Here is a 21580-nt window from a genome sequence, read left to right on the forward strand (position 1 = left end):
GAATGAATGTGTATGTATAGATATATTTCTATAAGAGAGAGAGGAGAAAGTTTATGCATCCCTCTCTCACTAATCCACTGCTGTTACGGGTTGTGGACCCTTGGGCCGGCTGCGACTGAAGATGGTGTACTGTGGAGGATCCACAGGGAACGTCTCAGCTGGGAGGCGGCGCTGAAGAGGTAGTCCGGTGGAGGCTTCACCACTAGAAGCCGAGGTCCCCCCAGGAGGAGCCTGTAGGGACCCGAGCCTCTTGGTCTTAGGTGTGATCCTCTGTGACCAAGGACCAGAAAAGCAACCCGAGGAGGTGGTCCAATGAAGAGGTCCAGGAGGTCAGAAGAGACTTCACCCTTGGAAGCCCGCGGTCCCCCCGGGAGGGCCCGTGAGGACCCGAGCCGCTGGGAATTAGGCGAACCCTCTGGGCGAGTGCAGAACCGGATACCTGTGGAAGCGGCGAGGTCTGAAGACGGAGTCTGGGACAAGCCAAGGTTGGAAGCCAGAAGTCAGATGCCGAAAACAAACCAGGAACGGAAGCTGTAACCAGAGCCAATGGACAAAGCAGGGTCTGAAGCCAGAAGTCAGAAGTCTGAGTCAATCCAGGAACGGAAGCTGAAACCGGAGTCAATGGACGAAGCAGGGTCAGGAGCTAGAAGTCAGAAACCAAAACCAGGAACAGGAGTCAAAGCCGGAGTCGAGGGACGAAGCAGGGTCAGACGTCGGAAGCTGAAGACAAGCAGAAGTCCAAAGCAGCAACTAGTAACTCCGAAGAGTGAACCTCGTTGCAAGGTGAGGTCTAGGCCAAGCTGCAGGGTTTAAATACCCTGCAGCGTCTGATGTCATCTGAAGGTGTTCTCTGACTTTTCCCGCGCTGGCCCCTTTTCATAGGTAGGGTTGTTATTTTTTTTAAGTGCTGTTTTGGGGTGGAAAGTTTATTATGTTTTAATTGTAATTTATTCAAGGCTTTTTGAGTGTCAAGTCCACACCTAACATGCATTACAGTAGCCCTATTGCCATATGGCTTCCAAGTGTCTTGGTTTTGTAGGGTTTTCTGATTGGCGCCAAAGAAATACATGCAAATACTTGTAATATTTTTTTTACCTCAGAAGACTATACTTTGAATATTCTTTTTCATGAAAAACCTGAATAATGCATGCATAATTTTTAACTGTGACATAGAAAGAGCAGGAGGCGGGATGCAAGGGTATAAGATTTGCCTAGGGCACCTAATGAGTTCCAGGGGAGGGGGTGAAGACACGGAAGGTAGAGGGGTGACAGTTTTAAAGTTTAGGTTGCTGGGGCTTTTTTTTTTTTTTTTTGCAGACCCGAGATAACAACTGAATGAGGGGGGTGGGGGGGCAGCACAATAAATTCTTCGCACAGGGTCCAGCACCGGCCCTGGAACCTGCATATCAAAATGAGAAACAAAGAGTTAAATGATACGGCTTCATCCTTTCTAACTTTTATTGAGTAACCAGGCATGTTATGTCCCTGATATGCTCACATCCAGTTCTAGTTCTACATTTCTTATGAGTCTTCATTTGTAACCACTCAGGGATCTTTCCCCCCCCCCTCTTTTATAATCCCTTTCCTATTCATCTAGTTCAGTCATTGCAGTGACCGTCCTCTGCTAGACACCTACATAGAGACATGACAGCAGAAAAAGACCACTATGGCCTCTCTTATCTGTTCATCCATACCAACTGCTCAGCTCTACCAGGGCCAGTGCTTCAGTTAGGCAAACTCCGTGGTCACTTAGAAGACCAAAGCTTTGCGGATGGCAATATTCCAGAGCCAATACCACCAAAGAAGACAGTGTGGTGCTGGAGCCACTGCTGCTGGTAGGAGGGAGTGCTGTGCTGGAGGTTAATTGGGGGAGAAGGGGTGAATGACCATAGGTTCGCTTAGGATGCCAAATACTCTTGCACTGACCCTGAGTTATACAATTTCTACCAGTCCCCAGAAATCCTCTGTATTTGTCCCGTGCTTTCTTGAATTCAGATATCATCTTTGTTTTTACCACCTTCTCTGGACTGTTGTACCATGCATTTATCACCCTCTCTGTAAATAAATGTGTCCTTAGATTACTCCTGAGTCTACCCCCTTTCAACCTCTCATTGCAAAACTTTCTTTCCACTGAAAGTGGCCCACCACTTGAGCATTGATACCTTGTTGGTATTTAAATGTCTCTGTCATATCTCCCCTGTTTCGCTTTTTTTCTAGGGTATATATTTAGATCTTTAAGTCTGTCTCCATATACTATATAACAAAGACCATTTTAGGAGCAAATCTCTGGCCCTACTCCATATCCTTTTGAAGGTGCGGTCTCCAGAATTGTACACAGTGTTCCAAATGAGGTCTCACTAGAGACGGATACAGAGGCAGTATCACTTCCTTTGTTCTGCTGACTATTCCTCTCCCTATACAGCCAAGCATCCTTCTGGCTTTTGCCGTCACTTTAGCCACCTGTTTAACCACCATAAGATGTCAGATTAATCACCCCCAGATTCTGCTCTTGTTTCAGGCACAGAAGAATCTCACCCCTATATTGTACTGCTCCCTTGGGCTTTTGCATCCTAAATGCATGGCATTGCAATTTTTAGCATTAAATCTTAGCTGCCAGACTATAGACCATTCTTCAAGCTTCACTAGATTCCTCCTCATGTTTTCCACCCCTTTTTGGGTGTCTATCCTTTTGCAGATTTTGGTATCCTCCACAAAAAGACAAACCTGTCCTAATAGTACTTTCACAATATCACTTACAAAAATGCTGAAGAGAACTAGTCCAAGAACCGATTCCTATGGCACAATACTAATGTGCTTATGACCCTTGAAGTGAACTACAGGTTATGGGGCGGATTTTAAAAGGCGCGCGAATAGCCTACTTTTGTTTGCGCTCCAGGCGCAAACAAAAGTACGCTGGATTTTAGTAGATACGCGCGGAGCCGCGCGTATCTGCTAAAAACCTGGATCGGTGCGCGCAAGGCTATGGATTTTGTATAGCCGGCGCGCGCCGAGCCGCGCAGCCTACCCCCATTCCCTCCAAGGCCGCTCCGAAATCGGAGCGGCCTCGGAGGGAACTTTCCTTTGCCCTCCCCTCACCTTCCCCTCCCTTCCCCTACCTAACCCACCCGCCCGGCCCTGTCTAAACCCCCCCTTACCTTTGTCGGGGGATTTACGCCTCCCTCCGGGAGGCGTAAATCCCCGCGCGCCAGCGGGCCTCCTGCGCGCCGGGACGCGACCTGGGGGCGGGTACGGAGGGCGCGGCCACGCCCCCGGACCGTAGCCACGCCCCCGTACCCGCCCCCAAAACGCTGCCGACACGCCCCCGAAACGCCGCGACGACCGGGCCCGCCCCCGACACGCCCCCCTCGGAGAACCCCGGGACTTACGCGAGTCCCGGGGCTCTGCGCGCGCCGGGAGGCCTATGTAAAATAGGCTTCCCGGCGCGCAAGGCCCTGCTCGCGTAAATCCGCCCGGTTTTGGGCGGATTTACGCGAGCAGGGCTCTGAAAATCCGCCCCTATATGTGGATGACATTCAGTTTTTAATGCCAGTATGATCCTCTTGGTTTGCCACTCAAAATCTCTTATTCCTCTGTTTATCTTCCATCAGAGCCTCGCTAACACACAATCATTTTGCTCTGACTGTGGACAAGACTGAAATCATAATCTTGAATAGATTTCCTTCCCTAGATATTGCCATCTGTTTTTGAATTTGAGGAGCTCCCATTACCTGTTTCATCGCAAGTCTAGAACTTAGGAATCCTTTTGGATCCTGAATTATCAATGAAACCTCATTTGAAACCTCTGGTGAAAACATCTTTCTTTAAGCTCTGTTTGCTGAGAAGATTAAAACCTCTTTTAGACAGAAGTAACTTTCACACCCTGCTACAAGCGCTTGTACTTACAGAGCTTGATTATTGCAATTCCCTTTTTTATTTCTCTTCCCACTACCACACTAAGGGCACTGTAGGATGTGCAGAATGCCTCAGCAAGGATCAGGGCTGGTGTGAGCATTAAGTGGGTCTAGACAGTTTCCTAGGGTACTGTAAGTGGGTAGGGCACTGTCAGTGTAGGCGAAGGTGCCATTCTTGAAATGCGAAAAGAGGTATGAGAGGTCACAGCGCAGGACAGAAGGAGGTGGTAGAGATGGCGAGCATGACATATGCAATTTTGAGTTTGGAGATTTGGGAGGGAGAGAGAGAGAGAGATACACACGTGGCACTGTGATGTCACCGCCGAGGGTGGATGGAGACCCTTGCACCAGCACTGGCAAGGATCTTTACTGGAAGTAGGTTACATAAGAACATTAGGGATGTGCATTCGTTTACAACGAAATAGGGAATAAAGACGATATTTCTTTTTTGTTGCATTTCAGGGGGCTGACGAAACGAAAAGAAAACCCACAAAATCTCATGTGCGTTTCTTATCGTTTTTTTTGGGGGGGGAGAAAAGGTACATTAAAAAAAACCAACCCCAAACTCACCCCAACCCTTCAAATTTAATTGATTGCAAATCCCCACCGTCCTGACCCCTCAAGACTTGCCGAAAGCCCCTGGTGGTCCAGCGGGGTCCTGGGAGCGATCTCCCCCTCTCAGGCCTTCGGCTGCCAGTAATCAAAATGGCGCCAGTGGCTCTTTGCCCTTACCATGTGACAGGGGCTACTGGTGCCATTGGTCGGCCCCTGTCACATGGTAGGAGCAATGGATGGCCCGCGCCATTTTTTAAGATGGCACCGATAGCCCCTGTCACATGGTAAGGGCAAAGGGCCACTGGCGCCATTTTGAATACTGGCAGCCAACGGCCCGAGAGCAGGAGATCGCTTCCGGGACCCCCGTTGGACTACCAGGGACTTTTGGCAAGTTTTGGTGGGGGGGGGGTGGTTGTAGTTAATTGAATTTGAAGGGTTGGGGTGGGTTTGGGTTTTTTATTTTCAGGGCAGCCGAAAAAAATCAGCCCGAACCGCAGGAAAACAAAATTTCCTGTGGCGGGCCAATAACGAAGGCCGAACCAAAAGGTTTGGCCGAATCACATCTCTAGAGAACATATACCCAGAACGCCAGGCTCTACACTGGCTACCAATTGAATGGCATGTAATTTACCAAGTAGCCATGATTATTCACAAGCTGTTCATTAGTAATATAGCCCTTTGGATCATTGCTACTCTATGTAAATATGTCCTTACACATAACTGCATTCAGCAAATACTGGCCTGTTTGAAGTTCCTTCCTTCTGGACTGTCCATCTTGCAAAAGCTTGAGACCAAGTGTTCTCGGTTGAAGTCCCCACTTTCTGGAATACCTTCCCTGTTCAATTGAGATTCATGAATGATCCAATATTATTTAAGAAAGCATTAAAGACTTTCCTTTTCAATAAACGTTTTGAGGAAAATGATGTATAATGGTAGCTCTGCTGGGAATTGTTAGCTCTATTGCCGAGATCCTGGATTTTCTGAATTTGTTATAACATGTTTTTGTGATTTTATTTTATGTTCTTTTATTTTGTGTATTTTGATGTTAGTTTTATCGCTTTAAGTATGTTTTCATTTTGTTGTTTTTAATTGCTTTGATATATTTTTTGGATCTATTATGTATATTTTCTTGTAATCCACCTTGAACTGCAAAAAGAATGTAATATATCTGTTGGAAATCTGCTAAGGAGTAGCAATCTGATGTAAATCTGTAAAGAAGCTGGGTGTTAGATGGGAGGAGCAATCTGAATGAATGGCTCCTAAGAAGGAGGAGTCAGCTATCTTGTAGTGTCTCAGATTCTGTATATTCCGCTATGCTGGGAGTAGCAATCTGTTAGGGTTCTCCGTGAGGAGTTAGCAGTCTATTATGAATCTGAGATAGTAGTGGTGAATCCCTGGGCCGGTGGCAGATGACCATGCCCCTGGGAGGATATCCCGAGAGGGACCACTGGCTAGGCTTGAGTATGGAGACAGACACACATTGTTCTTTTATTAAACAAGTTTTGGAAACCACCAGAGGTGGCAGTAGTGAGCTGATATGCCTGGCAGGGCTGTAGTCCCTCAGGCACTGGAACCGTGATCCAGGATGGCCGAGCTGTTGAGAAACTGTAGAAAGTGAGTAGGTAGAGTAGATAAGGTTTATGAACAGAAGTAGATGATAAAACTCACATAAGGTCTCAATGAAACTCAGGAGCTGGAAAGGTTTAGACCCTCGAGGAGCGAGTACCTGGTTCCAGGGAAAGCTCTGAGCGAGCGATGATAACTCACAGTTGTTTGTAACAGTGATAGCTTCCAGGCAGTAGAGAATCTTCAGAGTGTCCAGGAACACGGGCCCTCGAGGAGCGAGTACCGGTTCCTATCTGTAATCTGAAAATAAAGAAAAAAAGAGCGAGGCCCCCGAGGAGCGGGTACCTCTGGTAAGTCCGAGGAGGCAGAGTAGCTTGGGAGTAAAGCCAAAGCAATCCCCTTGCTAACTCAGTTAGATAGTGAATTAGAGACCTTTAAATACTGGAAGCGGATGACGTCATCTCAGGGGGAAGCCCCTGAGGTTCGCGCCCTTGCTGGTACTTCAATCAGAGCGTGCGCGCCCTAGATCATCAGGCAAACATGGCGGATATGCAACGTCGAGCCGGTCCGGAGACGCCGGAGGGAGACGGCATGGAGACGCCGTGGCAGCCAGCCGTCCATCAGACCCAGAGGGAGTCACCACAGAGATAAAGAGGGCGGAGTGAGGGCGTCGAGCAGCGACAGACGCAACAAAGAGATAAATATACATTTTTAAAATAAATAAATAGTAAAGCCCCTCTCCTCACCACTACACTTTGTCACTCAACTGGTTTCTAACCCAGGCAGTCACTTTAGGACACATGCTAAGAGCACTCAGTGTATTTATAAGTCGCCTATGCAGAACCATATCAAAGATCTTATTGAAATGGAAATACACTACATCTAACACTCTCCCTGACCTAATTCTCTAGTTACCGAGTCAAAGAAATTGATCAAATTCATATGACAAGACCTATTAAATCACACTGCCTCTGATCTTGTATTCCATTGGATTTCAGAAACTGTACTATCCTCTGCTTTAGCAGTGATTCCATTAATTTATTCCTCACAGAAGTCAGACAAACCAACCTGTAGCTCCTAGTTTCCTTGTTGTGAGCTTGAATAAATCTTAATAGCGACAGGTAGAAGAAAAGTCTTTTTATTCAGATTCAGAAAAGCAATAAGATATTTTATGGAGAGTACTACAAGTTAGTAAGGATGGCAGAAAAAGACCAAATGGTCCATCCAGTTTACCCAGTAATCTTGTATGGTAGTATCTGTCATGTCATGCAGGTTACTCCCCCCCCCCCCCCTCTTCCCCCCTGCTCTGTGAAGTTATTCCCAAGCCTTATCATAGGGATGTGCATTCATTTTAAACATATTTGTGAAATGCAATGAAAAAGGGACAATTTGTTTCATTTGGAGCCACAAAACAAATTCAGTGCCCCCCCCAAATTAAACAAATCCTATTTGTGTAATTTGTTTAAAACTTCCGGTTGGGCCTAGGCCAAGGCCCAAAGGAAGGGCCACAGCCTAGGCCCGAGAGCGATGCTGGGGTCTCAGCTTAGGGACAGGATGACACCAGGGCCTTGGCTGAGACCTGAGCTAAGGCCCAAACCCCCCAGAAAAATTACTTAATTGATCCATTGCGAATTCGAATCATAACCTGGCCTGGTCTCGACACTAGGGCTTTGGCCTAGGTCATGGCCTGGGCCCAGGCCTGATGCCACAACCCGACCTGGAAGATGAGCCCTGGCATCAGGGCCTCAGCATGGACCCAAGCCCGATGCCAGAGCCCAGCAGAGAAGCTGGATCCCAACACCCAGGCCTGGGCCTAGGCCTAGGCCAGGGTCCGGGCCCAGGCACAATGGTGCAGCCCAGACTGGAGGCCAGGTTCTGACACCAGGGCCTCAGCCTGGACCCAGGCCCAATGCTGGGGCCTGACCTGGAGGCCAGATCCCCATGTCTGGGCCTCGGCCTAGAGTCAGGCTAGGCTCGGAGCCCAGACTTCTGAAGTCCTCTTCTTGGGTCTTCTCTCCTCTTTCTTCTGTCTTCTAAGGATGTTGTTTGCTGGGGTTGTGCAAGAGTAAATTAATTCCAGTGTATCCTCCTCAGCAAAGGGCACTATTTTTCTGTACAGCATTGCTCTACAGCATTGCCATAAAATAAAATGGTGTCCTCTACTGAGGAGGATGTGCTGGAGTTTATTTACTCAGGCGCGACAGGAGCAGATGGTGTCATTAGAAGAAAGAAGAGAGAAGACCTAAGAAGAGGATCTCTAAGGCTTGGGCTCCAGGCCTGGGCCTGACCTTAGGCCAAGGCCCAGGCATCAGGACCCAGCCTCCGGGTCAAGGCCTCGACATCGGGACACAGCCTCTGGGCTGGGTCATGGCATCAGGCCTGGGCTCATACTCTGGTCTAGGCTGAGGTCCAGGCATTGGGACCCAGCCTCTGGGTCAGGTGTCAGCAACAGGCATGGATTTGGGCCAAGGCTCCAGCAATGGGACTCGGCCTCTGGGCTGGACTTCAGCATCAGGTATGGGCCCAGGCCTAGACTGCCGAGGTCCCAGTGTCTGGTTTAGGCTCCAGCATCAGGCCTAGGCCGAGGCATTGGAACCAGGCCTCCAAGCCTCAGCTTTGCGTAGAGCCTAGCCAAGGTCCTGGTAAACTACCGCAGCCTTGGCCTACAAATGGCTGAGATTTTGTCCTGGGCCTAAGCCTCACCAGTAGATTCCCACCAGATCAGGTAAGTGATGGCCAGGGAGGATCTTTGCCCCAGCATTTTTCTGGGTGAGAGGGATGGGTGGTGGGGTTGAGAAACCTCATTTCCTTTTTTTTTTTCATTTATTGGGGGGAGATTTAATGTTTGATTTGTTGTTTTTTTTTTAAACAAAAGAAACAAATCAAACATTCCATGAATCAAAATTCATGGGGAAAAAAAATGCCTGAAAATGAACTGAAAAATGAAACAAATGTATTACCCCTGCACATCTCTACCTTATGATAATCCATAAAAGATTTATTGCTAGAAACAATTTTACTGGGTGATGAGCCTTCTTGAAAATTCAGACAGTGCTGATGTGTTTTGCTTTTGGACTTGGCCTTAGAAGCAATCCTGTGTTTTTTCACTTATGTCTGCATATTATTACCCCAGAACGTAAAAGTCAGGGTCCATGCTGGTTGTTATCTGAATCCCTCTTCCACCCTCCACCTTCCCCACCACCATCAAAGCGGAGGGTAATGATGTAATTGCATCAAAAACCTCAAGGCTTATTGGTTAATTGTAGTAAGCCCTTGCCTTCTGTTAAGGGTAGAAATTGCTGCTTCATGCAGGTTTCCTCCATACTTATCAGTTCCCCACATTATAAAAGTTGGAGCCCTCATTGGTTGCTGTCTGAATCCAAATCCCCTTTTCCCCCTGCCGTTAATGCAAAGAGCAATATTGCAGTTGCATCAAAAGTATCCAAGGCTTATTGGTTAAGGGTAGTAACCACGCACCAGCAAATTACCCCCTTGGACCCTTTTCTTCATTTCCATCCTCTAGTCTTTAGAGATCTACAGTGTTTATCCCATGCCACGTTGAATGCTTTGTCAGTTTTCATCTTCATCATCTCCTCTGAAAAGGCATTCCAGGCATCCACTACCCTCTCCGTGAAGAAATATTTTCAAGTGTTGGTTCTGAGTCATCGCCCCTGGAGTTTCATTTCATGACCCCTAGTTCTACTGATTTCTTTTCAATGGAAAAGGTTTCAAGTTCATGCATCATTAAAACATTTCAGGTTTCTGAAAATCTGTATCATTTCTTCCCTGCACCTCTTTTCTTCTAGGGTATACATATTTAGATCCTTCAGCCTTTCCTCATAAGTCTCCTGATACTAACCCCACATCATTTTAGTCACCCTTCTCTGGACCGCCTCCATGCTGTCTCTATCCTTTTTGAGATATAGGCTCCAGAACTGAACACAATACTCCAGATGAGGCCTCACCAAGGATCTCTACAAGGGCATTATCACCTCCTTTTTCTTACTGATTATCCCTCTCTCTATGCAGTCCAGCATTCTTCTGGCTTTAGCTATCACCTTGTCACATTAGTTTACCGCCTTCAGATCAGAAGACACTATCACCCCAAGATCTCTGTCTTGGTCTGTACACATCAGTATTTCACCCCCATCACATACAGCTGTTTTGGATTACTGCATCCCAGGTGCACGACTCTGCACTTCTTGGCATTGAATTCCAGCTGCTAAATCTTCGACCATTCTTCAACTTAAATCACTTTTCATTCTCTTTACTCTTTCAGGCGTGTCCACTTTGTTGCAGATCTTAGTATCATCTGCAAATAGACAAACTTTACCTTCTATGTCTTCCACAATGTCGCTCACAAATATATTGAACAGTGCCGGTCCCAATACCAATCCTTGTGGCACTCCTTTAAGGCCATTTTATCTTCAAAGAAGGCTCCATTTACCATTACCCGCTCTGTCTCCTTTCAGTCAACCAGATTGTAATCCATACCATCACCTTGGCGCCAACGCCCAAGATTCTCATTTATTCACAAGCCTCCTATGTAGGACCGAACCAAAAGCTTTGCTGAAATCCAAGTAAATCACATTGAGTACTCGTCCTTCAATCAATTCTCTAGTCACCCAATCAAAAAAATCAATCAGATTTCTCTGACAGGACTTTCCCTAGTGAATCCATGTTGTCTTGGATCTGGTATCTTACTGGATTATAAATAATTCACTATTATTTCTTTCAGCTGAGTCTCCATTAATTTTCCCACCACCAAGGTGAGGCTAACTGGCCTGTAGTTTCCAGCCTCTGCTCTGCTACTACTCTTGCTAAGTGGGACAACAACCACTCTTCTCCAATCTCATGACACCACTCCCATATCCAGGAATCTATTGAACAGATCTTTTAGTGGACCCACCGGGACATCTCTAGGCTCCCGTAGTATACTGGGATGTACCTCATCTAGCCCCATAGCCTTGTCCACTTTCAGTTTTCCCATACCTTCTCTTCTGTCTTCCCATACATTCTGTCTTCCCATACATTCTCTTCTGTCAAAGGAGTTATGCCTACCCCATTCCCAACTACAGTCTTGTCAGCCAGCAACAGCAATTTACCATGCAATGAAACAAGAACAGGTCACTCAAAGATCATTTATTGATATACTAGGTTAATATAATGATCTAGCTACTTCTTTAGCAAAGCATTTCTTTGAAAGGTTAATGCAGCAAAACATTTCTTCAATTAGTTACTATGAATTCCTTATCTTTAACATGCAAATTGTGTAAGATGATTGTTACAGTTCAGCAAGTTTCTGCAGCCTCCCACAGTGTTGCAGCCCGACTGCATTGCTAGGCTTGGCACTGCACGACTCGCAGCATGACTCCGCCTCCCATGTTGTCAGCAGGCCGGCTGGAGGTTCCTGTGGCAGAGCGTGAAAAACTACTACATAACGAGATCTCTCCAGCACAGCACTGCCTCGGCTACAGGCTTGCTTGGGCTGGAGCTTTGGTGGACCTTACTTGTGTTTTTCAGATTGGATTACATGGAACCTTTGTCTGTTGCTTGCCCTGACCCGGACTGCTTCTTGGACCCATTTACTCGCTGCCTTCCCTGACCCGGACTGTTTCTTGGACTCGTTTACTAGCCGCCTGCCTCTCGGATTGGATTGCCTGGAACCTTTGCCTGCTGCCTGCCCTGAACTGGACTGCCTTTTGGACTTGTTTGCTTGCTGCCTGCCCCTTGGATTGGATTACCTGGAACCTTATTGTCTGCTGCCTGCCCTGACCAGGACTGTGACTTGGACTTGCTTACTCTTTGCCGGCCTCTTGGATTGGATTGTCTGACCCGGCCCTGGGTGTGCATCCTCTTGTATCCAGATTAGCCCTAACCAGCATACGGAGTAAAGCAAGGCTGACCTTCACGTTGGGTCCACTAGCAGATTCATAACAGTTAGCCGAGGCCATGGATACTGTAGATCTGACAGCCTTACAGGCCATTCCTGGATTAGCCTCCCGGATCCAACAACAGCAAGGTAACAGTTCTGGAACGTTTGACCACTCACATGGTTGGAACCTGCCCCCCTGGGATTCCGCCTGTCGCCACACTGCCACCTTCTGTCCTATGCCTTCCACCTCCACCTCACTTTAATGGATCTCCTCTGCAGTGTTGGGGCTTCATAAATCAGTGCCACATGCACTTTTCACTCCAAGCCTCACCATTTCCCATGGACAAGACTAAAGTCACCTTTATTTTGTCCTTACTGGAGAGTCCAGCCTTAGCCTGGGCATTCCCGTTATGGGAGAGAGATGATCCCATTTTGAATAATCTGGACCAATTTCTGAAAGATTTCCGCCTTATCTTCAATGAGCCAGGATGTTCAACTTTGGCAGCCTCCAACCTACTTCAGATCCGGCAGGGTTCCCGCTCGGTAGGGGAGTATGCCATTCAATTTCGGACTCTTGCGGCTGAACTTTTCTGGGGTGAGGATAGCCTTACTGCTATTTTTCGCCAGGGATTATCTGAGCCCATTAAGGACGAGTTAGCAGCTCGGGAACTACCTGAATCTCTGGAGGAACTGATACGTTTGGCAGTTCGCCTGGACCTCCGATTTCAGGAGAGGTCTCAGGAACGGGCAGCGTCCGACGACCTTTTCACCTGGCACCCACCTTTCAATGTCCACTTGAGACACCCAAGTCCTTGGAACATCAGTCCAGCACTGAAGAACCCATGCAAATCGATCAATGTCGACTCTCGCCCGAGGAGCAGCAGCATAGAAGATTAAATAATCTTTGTTTATACTGCGCTGGAACAGGACATTTTGTTAACAGATGCCCTAACAAGTTGGGAAATTCCTGGACCTAGGACGGGTAGGAGAGGCCTCCCTGGGTCACACCATTCCCTCTCCGCAAATATTAATTCCAGTTACTATAGCCACAGGAAAGGAGTCCGTTCATCTCCAGGTCTTCTTAGATTCCGGGGTGGCCGGCAATTTCATAGAGGAGAATCTAGTCCAGCATCATCACATTCCCACCAAACCACTAAGGACTCCTCTCACCATTTCTTCAGTGTCAGGGCAACCCTTGGGGATCCAAATCTCCTTCATCACCAAACCAATCAAAATGAAATCACGGTGTTACACCAGGAATCCATTCAGTTCTATATTCTTCCCTCCTCTGTCAATCAGGCGATCCTAGGTATGCCCTGGCTAAGATTACATCCACCCCATCTGGATTGGGCATCCCTTCAGTTAGCCAGTTGGAGCCCGTATTGTCATCAAAATTGTTTAATACAAGTTAAACCTTGCCAGGTCAGTTCTGCGATAAGGTGCTCCAGCATACCACATCAGTACACCGAGTTCGCAGATGTTTTCAGCCAGCAACAAGCAGAGATGTTACCACCTCACTGGCCTTACGATTGTGGAATAGATTTACTCCCCAGTCAGTCTCCCCCAGAGAGAGAATTTATACTCTTTCAGAGCCTGAATCTGAAGCCATGATGCAGTATATCCAAGAGAACTTGGCTCGGGGATTCATTAGACCTTCTAATACTTCGATTGTGGAGGATGATACTAGGGATGTGAATCGTTTTTTGACGATTTAAAATATCGTCCGATATATTTTAAATCGTCAAAAATCGTTAAGGCCACGATACAATACCAATTCCCCTGATTTATCGTCAAAAAATCGTAAATCGAGGGAAGGGGGAGGGCAGGAAAACCGGCACACTAAAACCCCCTAAAACCCACCCCCGACCCTTTAAATTAAATCCCCCACCCTCCCGAACCCCCCCCAAATGCCTTAAATTACCTGGGGGTCCGTAGCCTTAAATTACCTCCGTAGCGGCGGTCCGTAGCTAAATCGGGGGAAGGGGGAGAGCAGGAAAAGCGGCACACTAAATCGTGTAGTCTTCAGCCGGCGCCATTTTTCAAAATGGCCGCCGCAAAATGGCGGCGGCCATAGACCAAAACGATTCGACACACTGAGGACAAGTGAGGCGAGTGATGAATGCTGGGGATGTGCAAACACAGTGCTAAATACCAAGGACACAGGAGGATAGTGATGAACACCAAGCATGTGTCTGCAGCGTGATGAGCACAAAGGACATGCAAGAAGAGCGATGAGCACTAAGGACATGGGCATACAGCCATGGATGTTGATGACATGCAAGCAAAGCGATGAAGACCCAGGATGTGTGAGAAATTTGCTGAACACTGAGAATGCACTTTGAGAACACTGAACAAGGAAGATGTGTACAAAATGGAAGCCTGTGGTCACAGAATGTTATATTGAAATTGTATACCTGAGATTGACTTCCCCTGTTGTAGAACTATTCGAAACATGGATCACGTTGGGCTGGACTTAAAGGGCATTTCAAATTAAGTTGTTCATCTATATGAGAAGAAATAAATATATTTTATTTACACAAGAAACATATATTTGAAGAAAGCATAAAATTGACTTTTTGGGATCTATGATTATAACCTTGATCATTCACCAACATAAGAAGCTTTTGTTCAATATATGATGGCCCCTTTATATTGACTAGACTGGGTATATGTGGCCTTACTGATCCAAATTATTTATTTTTTAGAGGATGGTGGACGATGCTTAAATATTCCTTAAGAGTTAGGACTTCAAAGTTTTGGGACTTATAGAATAGTGAACATGTGTTCAGTTTGCTGCACACTAATATGACTGCTATGCATTGAGTTCTGAAAATATGCTTGTAAATTGCTGAACAGTAGAAACCTGCTTTTGGTGTTGTGAATATCTGAAGATATGCACGTATTGTGATGAACACCTAGAATGTGTTTGCAGGGATAAACATACAGTTGTATGCTGAAAACAAAGGATGTCCATACAATGTGTACAACACTTGGGGGCAGATTTTAAAAGCCCTGCGCGCGTAAATTCGGCTGGATTTACGCTCGCGGGGGAGTTCCGCGCGCCGAGCCTATTTTGCGACACAAGCCCCGGAACGCGCATATGTCCTGGGGCTTGAAAAAAGGGGCGGGGCAGGCAGGGTGGTCCAGGGCGGGGCCAGAGCCTCCAGGCACAGTGGCCATTTGCTGTTGTGCCCGGGATTGCGGGCCGGCCGTCGGCCAGCGCGCGCAACCTACGCCTGCCTGGAGGCAGGCGCAAATTATAGGATAAAGGTAACGAGGGGGTTTAGGTAGGGCTGGGGGGCGGGTTAGGTAGGGGAAGGGAGGGGAAAGTGGGGGGGCAGAAGGAAAGTTCCCTCCGAGGCCGCTCTGATTTTGGAGCGGCCTCGGAGGGAACGGAGGAAGGCTGAGCGGCTCAGCATGCGCAAGTTGCACAACTGTGCACCCCCTTGCGCGCGCCGACCCTGGATTTTATAACATGCGCGTGGCTGTGCACGCATGTTATAAAATTGGACGTATATTTGTGCGCGCAGGGTTGCGCGCACAAATGTACACCCGCTCGTACCTTTTAAAATCCGGCCCTAAGGGTATAAAGGTGAATTTTAAAAGCCTGTCACATGCCAAAACCAGGAGATATGCACACAATTTGGGTTCTCACACACCGAGCGGATTTTAAAAGCCGCCTGGATACGTGCATACTTAGCTGTGTGCGCATAAATGAAAAGTTCAAAAAAGAGGCAGGGTGTGGGCAAAGTCTGGGCAGGGCATTTCTGGATTCAGACTTGAAATTTGCACATAAATACTTCCATGCATTAGTGTGCATAACTTTACTTCTGATATGGATGACATGTAAGTTATAAAACAAATAATTCTAGGCAGATCAGCGTGGTTTTAAAGGTTGAGGCTAATAGGGGAGAAGGGAGGTTATAAGACTAAGGGGGGTTTGAAAGTCCTATCCCTTATCTGAGCCAACTGGGAAAAAACTGGGAAAACTGGTAATGGCATTGATGAGCATCTTTTAAAATCCCCCCACCTAGGTGGTAAAAACGGCATTTGCGTGCATAGTGTTTTATTTATACTTGTTATTTATATTTGTTTTATATTGTTATTTATATTTGCTGTTCTATTTATACTTGTTATCTATATTTGTTATTTGACGACTTGTTTTAATGTAACACCATAACCGTGATTGTTCTTTTTCAATGGAAACTGATATGATTTGATATTTTCTTCAAGAATGTCGATATATAAAAACTCTAAATAAATAAATAAATAAATATATAAATAGTGTGTGTCCACTTAAAATTGCATGCACATGTTCAGGCTATTTTGTAACATGCATACATATATGCACTTATGTTATAAAATGACAGTGTCCCTAGGTACGAGCTGACGAACATGCGCACATGTGTGTCCGCGTGCCTGTTTAAAAGTTACTGTCATAGGTTCCAGACCCTTAAGTTTTGCTTGCAGTGTAAATAGAGCTGGCAGATATCTGTTTCATTCCCTTTTGATCTCTATCTGAAACTATTCATTTCAGATAGATATCTACATTCTTACAGTTGTGTATATTGTGATGTGTACACATTTAGAATACCACAGACCACCATCAGGTAAGGCTTCTTAGCTCTTACTAATTTTAAATTGCTATAGATTCCTGTGTTTCTATAGTAGATTTCAGAAGTAAACATTTATCAGAGTTGTAAAGCTTTTTTGGTGTTCCAACAGGGAGACCGTGGCTTTGAGGGACCCCGGGGACCTCGTGGATTACCAGGAGCTGGCATTAAAGGTGAAAAGGTGAGCAGTAAATATACCACTGGATTAACAAAGCATAAATCTAAATGAAAACCTTGGTGATTGTTGTGGATTACAATAGAAGTTATCAAGCAAAATAAAGAAGAAGGAAACAATATTGTATTTTGTGGACATCTTTATAGCCAATAAAATAATTTCTTCCTTTCTAAAGTACCTTCACATTAAATTGTGCATTCAGACAAAAATTATTGATTTTGGGGGAAAGTCTTCAGTTCTAAAATAGAAAAAAAAATGCTCATGAGAACTGAGGTGCATGGAACAACTACCAGCAGCTCCTCCAGTAATGAGCGGGCAGAGTGGAATCCTAATGGTATTATACAAAACGAAGGTATAATGTTGGTACCATCAATATTGATCACATATATGATAAATAAATGGTACCCCAAATTTATACAATAATATTTTTATTTCAATGTAATTAATACATCTAAATTTAACTTTCATTATATATGTTTTTGAAATGAATGTTTAATTTAGATGTATTAATTATATTAAAATAAAAATGTCATTGTATAAATTTAGGGTACCATTTATTTATAAAATAAGCATGGAATCCTAGCCTTTGGAAAGAAAGTTGGTTCATGCTTCCACACTAAATCAGCAACTTGTTTTTGCAATCAATTAGGGTGAATTTGGTCCTCCTGGTTTGCCTGGCCCTATTGGACTACCTGGCATAGGAGTGCAAGGAGAAAAGGTAAACTTTGTACTTTCTTATTTAATGGCTCTTCTTCAGTATGGTACAGTCATTTTTACTGTTCTGATTCATTGTAAAAAATCTTTTTTAGGGAATACAAGGCCCAAAAGGTCCTCTTGGCCCAAGAGGACCTGCAGGTGAAGGGTTTCCTGGAGCAAAGGTAAAGTAAAAGCCCATTGAAAGCATTAACTGTGGTCAAAAGACCACAGTCTTTTTTTATTCCCCATTTATAAAATATGATGAATATTGAGAGGGAATTAATAATAGTTGAAAAATAAGAAATAAGAAAAAATAATGAGTAATCAGTAAGCTAATACATGAAGAGGTAGATTTTCAAAGGGTCTAGTTGCCTAACTTTGGGAATTTTGTGGTGAACTTTGCACTATACTTATTGTAAGGTGAAGTCCCAGGAAGGTGTGCAGAAACCACTCACCAACCTGGGCTCATGTGCTAATGATTCAAAATTCAATAAAAGAGATTTGAATATAAAAATGGCAAATAGCATGCACAAAATATTGCAAATGGAAGAAAGCCCATTATTTATGGCTTTTTTTTCATGTGCTTTTTCCATCTTTTGCGCATTTACTATTATAAAATCTGGGGTCGGCGCGCGCAAGGGGGTGCACATTTGTGCAACCTGCGCTTGCCGAGCCCAGCGAGCGTTGCCTGTTCCCTCCGAGGCCGCTCTGATTTCGGAGCGGCCTCGGAGGGAACTTTCCTTCGCCCTCCCTTCCCCTCCCTAACCCACCCCCCCCCCCCCCCGGCCCTATCTAAACCCCCCCCTACCTTTGTTGGCAAAGTTACGCCTGCTGAAAGCCTCGACCACGCCTAGGGGCGGATTTTAAAAGGCCTGCGCGCTGGTGCGCCTATTTTGCATAGGCCGCTGGCGCGCGTAAAGCCCCGGGATGCGCGTAAGTCCTGGGGCTTTCGAAAATGGGCGGGAGTGGGCGTGTCCAGGGGCGTTCCTGAAACAACGCGGCATTTCGGGGGCGTGCCACGGTGTTTCGGGGGTGGGTCTGGGGGGCGTGGCGCCAGCCCGGGGGCGTGGTCGAGGCCTCCGGACCAGCCCCCAGGACCGGAGGACGGAGCGGGGCCACTTTGGGTGTTCCCATCAAGTTCAATGAGGCGGCATACTAGTCCAAATAGAAAGAGAGACAATACGTGGGTAGACTAAATTTCATTACATTAAAAATATTTTCGGTCCATTTCCTTCCCCCTCCCCCCCTCATTCTCCCCTCACCCTTTATTCTCCCTCCCACCTCCCCCCTCTAGTCTCTCTCCCTCCCTCTCACCTTCTGCCTCCCCTCCCTCTCTCCTCCCTCCCCCCTCAGTCACTCCCCTCCTCCCTCCACCCTCCCCTCAGTCACTCCCTCCCCCCTCAGTCACTCCCTCCCCCCCTCAGTCACTCCCTCCCCTCTCCCCCCTCCCCCTCAGTCACTCCCTCCTCCTTCCCCCCTCCCCTCAGTCACTCCCTCCTCCCCTCAGTCACTCCCCTCTCCCCTCAGTCACTCCCTCCTCCCTTCCCCCCTCCCCTCAGTCACTCCCCCTCTCTCAGCTCATTCACAACCCCTTCAGATGGCACAAACGGAAGATCTCCGGGGGAGGTCCCTCCCTCGCGCGCCGCCACCGCTCCTCACCACCACCGCCGCTACTGCTCCTCCCAGCGCCATTTTTGTTACAGGCAAGCTCTGACTGCCGTGCTCGCCCGCGCAGCACATTTGCGGCAGGTCGGTCAAGCTTCATTTATCTAGTAGATTTCTTTTTCACTAACAAACAATGAAAAGACAAACAAGCAGGGAAGAGGGTAGGCCCCTAACTCAAAAGACTGACAGTCTAAGAGAAGACACTGACAGATAAGTTGTTTAGGGCAGACAGTACAAGGCAGGTAGTAATGTGTTAAAGCAAAGAAAGAACAAGAGAGGTCATGACCTGGGGTTAAAGTATTTAAGTAGGTTTTAAGGTGGAGATAAAGTATGGCAAGGCACAAAGTGTAGAGGTGGGAGGGAGCAGAGGGAACAAAGAGGGCTGAGGAGTGAGGCCAGAACAGAGGTGGGAGTGAACAGAAGTAGAGATGAAAGTTGCGATAGAGGGGATAGCCTCCATATCAGAATTAGATACCGTGGACCCCACGGTATCTAATACATTGTTTTGCCAATGTATTAACAAAGAAGCATTTATAATCATATTAGTTCACGTGAATACATGGAAATAACGTTTAGCAAACAAAAAAATATATAAGGTGATACCTTTTTATTGGATTAACACAATATATTTTTTGATTAACTTTTGGAATTAACACCCCCTTCTTCAGGTCCAACCAGAAAACTGAACATAAGGAAGGCAGTGTTAACCCTCAAAGTCTAACCAAAAAGAGTATGAAATTATTCTAATAAAAAGGTATCACCTTATATTAAATGATTGTATTTGTTAATCTTTATTGCTGCGGAGTCATGCCTGCTTCTTTAATTCAGAGCAGCATGCATTACAGCACGTCCGAAGAAATGCCTTCAGTGTGAAACCATTAGTGTCCAAATCAGTACAGCTTCCAAGATGTTTATGATGCTTAGGACTTTGTAATTTTACAGTGTTTCATCTTCTTTTTCCACAAGGGAGAGCAAGGTTTGCCAGGAGAAACTGGTGCTCCGGGTGAAAGAGGACTTGGAGAACCTGGCCCAAAGGTACAATATTTTTAACATCAGCTTTAGAATTGTTTTGCTTTATTTGGCGATTTAAAATATTGGTCCGAATTTTTAATCGGCCACGCGCGTGAAAACGGGGGTTATGTGTGTGGCCGGGCCTTGCGCGTGCCGCGTGCATTTTCAAAGGGGCCCGGCCACGCGCATAACTCCCGATACACGCAGAAGTGCTGGGCTGAAGGAAAGGGGGAGGGGGTGGGGAGGGGCGGGGCTGGGGCCAGCGGGGCTGGGCCAGTACAGCGGCCATTTGCCGCCATGCCGGGTAAGGCACTTCCAGCGTGCATAAGTTGCTTCTGCTCCAACGGAGCAGTAAGCAACAAAATAAAAGGTAGGACAACGGGTTTAGGAGGTGGGGAGGAGCGAGGAAGAGGGAGGGAGTTATGGGTAGGGGGGGTTAGGAAGTTCCCTCCCAGTCCACTCCGCACGTTGTTCTTTTAAACTCTACCCCTATGGGCCTGATTTTCAAAGCATTTTCATGCTTAAAACTGGGTTTTACATGTGTAAATGCACTTTACCTGTGTAAGTGGGCTTTTGAAAACTGCTACAATTTATGCCATTGTCAATAGGTTTTACTCATGTTAAGTGCACTTTATGTGGATAAATGGCTTTTGAAAATTGCTATGATAGTATGTTACATTTACATGCAGAAATCCTTTGAAAATGCACCTGTAAATCTCCTCTAACAACCTGTACTTCTTCAGCTTCTGATTAAAAAAATACTGTCATCACTGGTGCCAAGCTGCTAAACATTTTTAAACTTATTTGTAATGAAAAAACTCCTTGAGATGTAGGAAATATAAGTGTGTGGCATAGGATGAATACTAAATGAATTCAACTGTGTCTGCTTGTTTCATTTATTTTAAATGTTTGTTTTTTAAATTGTTCAAAATGTGAGAAAATGCACAAAGCAAAATGTTTGGAGACAGCACAAAAGCATGAGGGGAAGGGTGGCATCCCGCCCATGTAAATCAAAGAGGGGAGAAGGCAGTGAGAAATAGGGATGTGTTTCTTAATACCAAATACGAAATGTATAAGACATTTCAATTGTATTTCATTTCATTTTTCAAAACACACTCCCTCCTCTGCCGACTAAACGCGCCAACAAAATTTAAAACCATCCCCACCTCTCACAGCATCTTACCCTATTCGTAGAGTCCAAAGGGGGCAGGAGCAATCTTGAGTCGTTCCTGCCCTGCACCACCTGACCCAAAGCTGCCATAATTTTGGAGTACGGCAGCAGCAGGGCAGGAGCAACTCCAGATGGCTTGTTCTCCCTTTGGACCACAACAGATGGCAACAGATGAGGTAAAATTGGAGGGGGGAAGGTAAAGGGCAAGTCCAGGTGATATTTGGCAAAAAAAATATATATATTTATCATGGCCCCAAAAAAATATTCAGAGTGTAGAGAAGGAGAAGCCAACATACACACTTCATTAATTCTCTCCACTCTGCCATGCCCACAGACACAAAT

General features: G+C 46.1%; 1 protein-coding gene across 1 annotated transcript in view; it reads left to right on the forward strand.

Annotated features, from left to right (window-relative positions):
• The window catches only part of LOC115093639 (collagen alpha-1(XXVIII) chain-like), a 271500-nt gene that overhangs the window by 125721 nt on the left and 124199 nt on the right, over positions 1-21580 (forward strand). The window contains exons 17-20 of the mRNA XM_029605681.1: positions 16633-16701; positions 17345-17413; positions 17505-17573; positions 20023-20091. Coding sequence (XP_029461541.1) covers positions 16633-16701; positions 17345-17413; positions 17505-17573; positions 20023-20091 — 276 coding nt within the window. The remainder of the gene's footprint in view (positions 1-16632; positions 16702-17344; positions 17414-17504; positions 17574-20022; positions 20092-21580) is intronic.

The sequence above is a fragment of the Rhinatrema bivittatum genome, chromosome 6 (genome assembly GCF_901001135.1).
Source record: "Rhinatrema bivittatum chromosome 6, aRhiBiv1.1, whole genome shotgun sequence".
Taxonomy (NCBI): Eukaryota; Metazoa; Chordata; class Amphibia; order Gymnophiona; family Rhinatrematidae; genus Rhinatrema; species Rhinatrema bivittatum.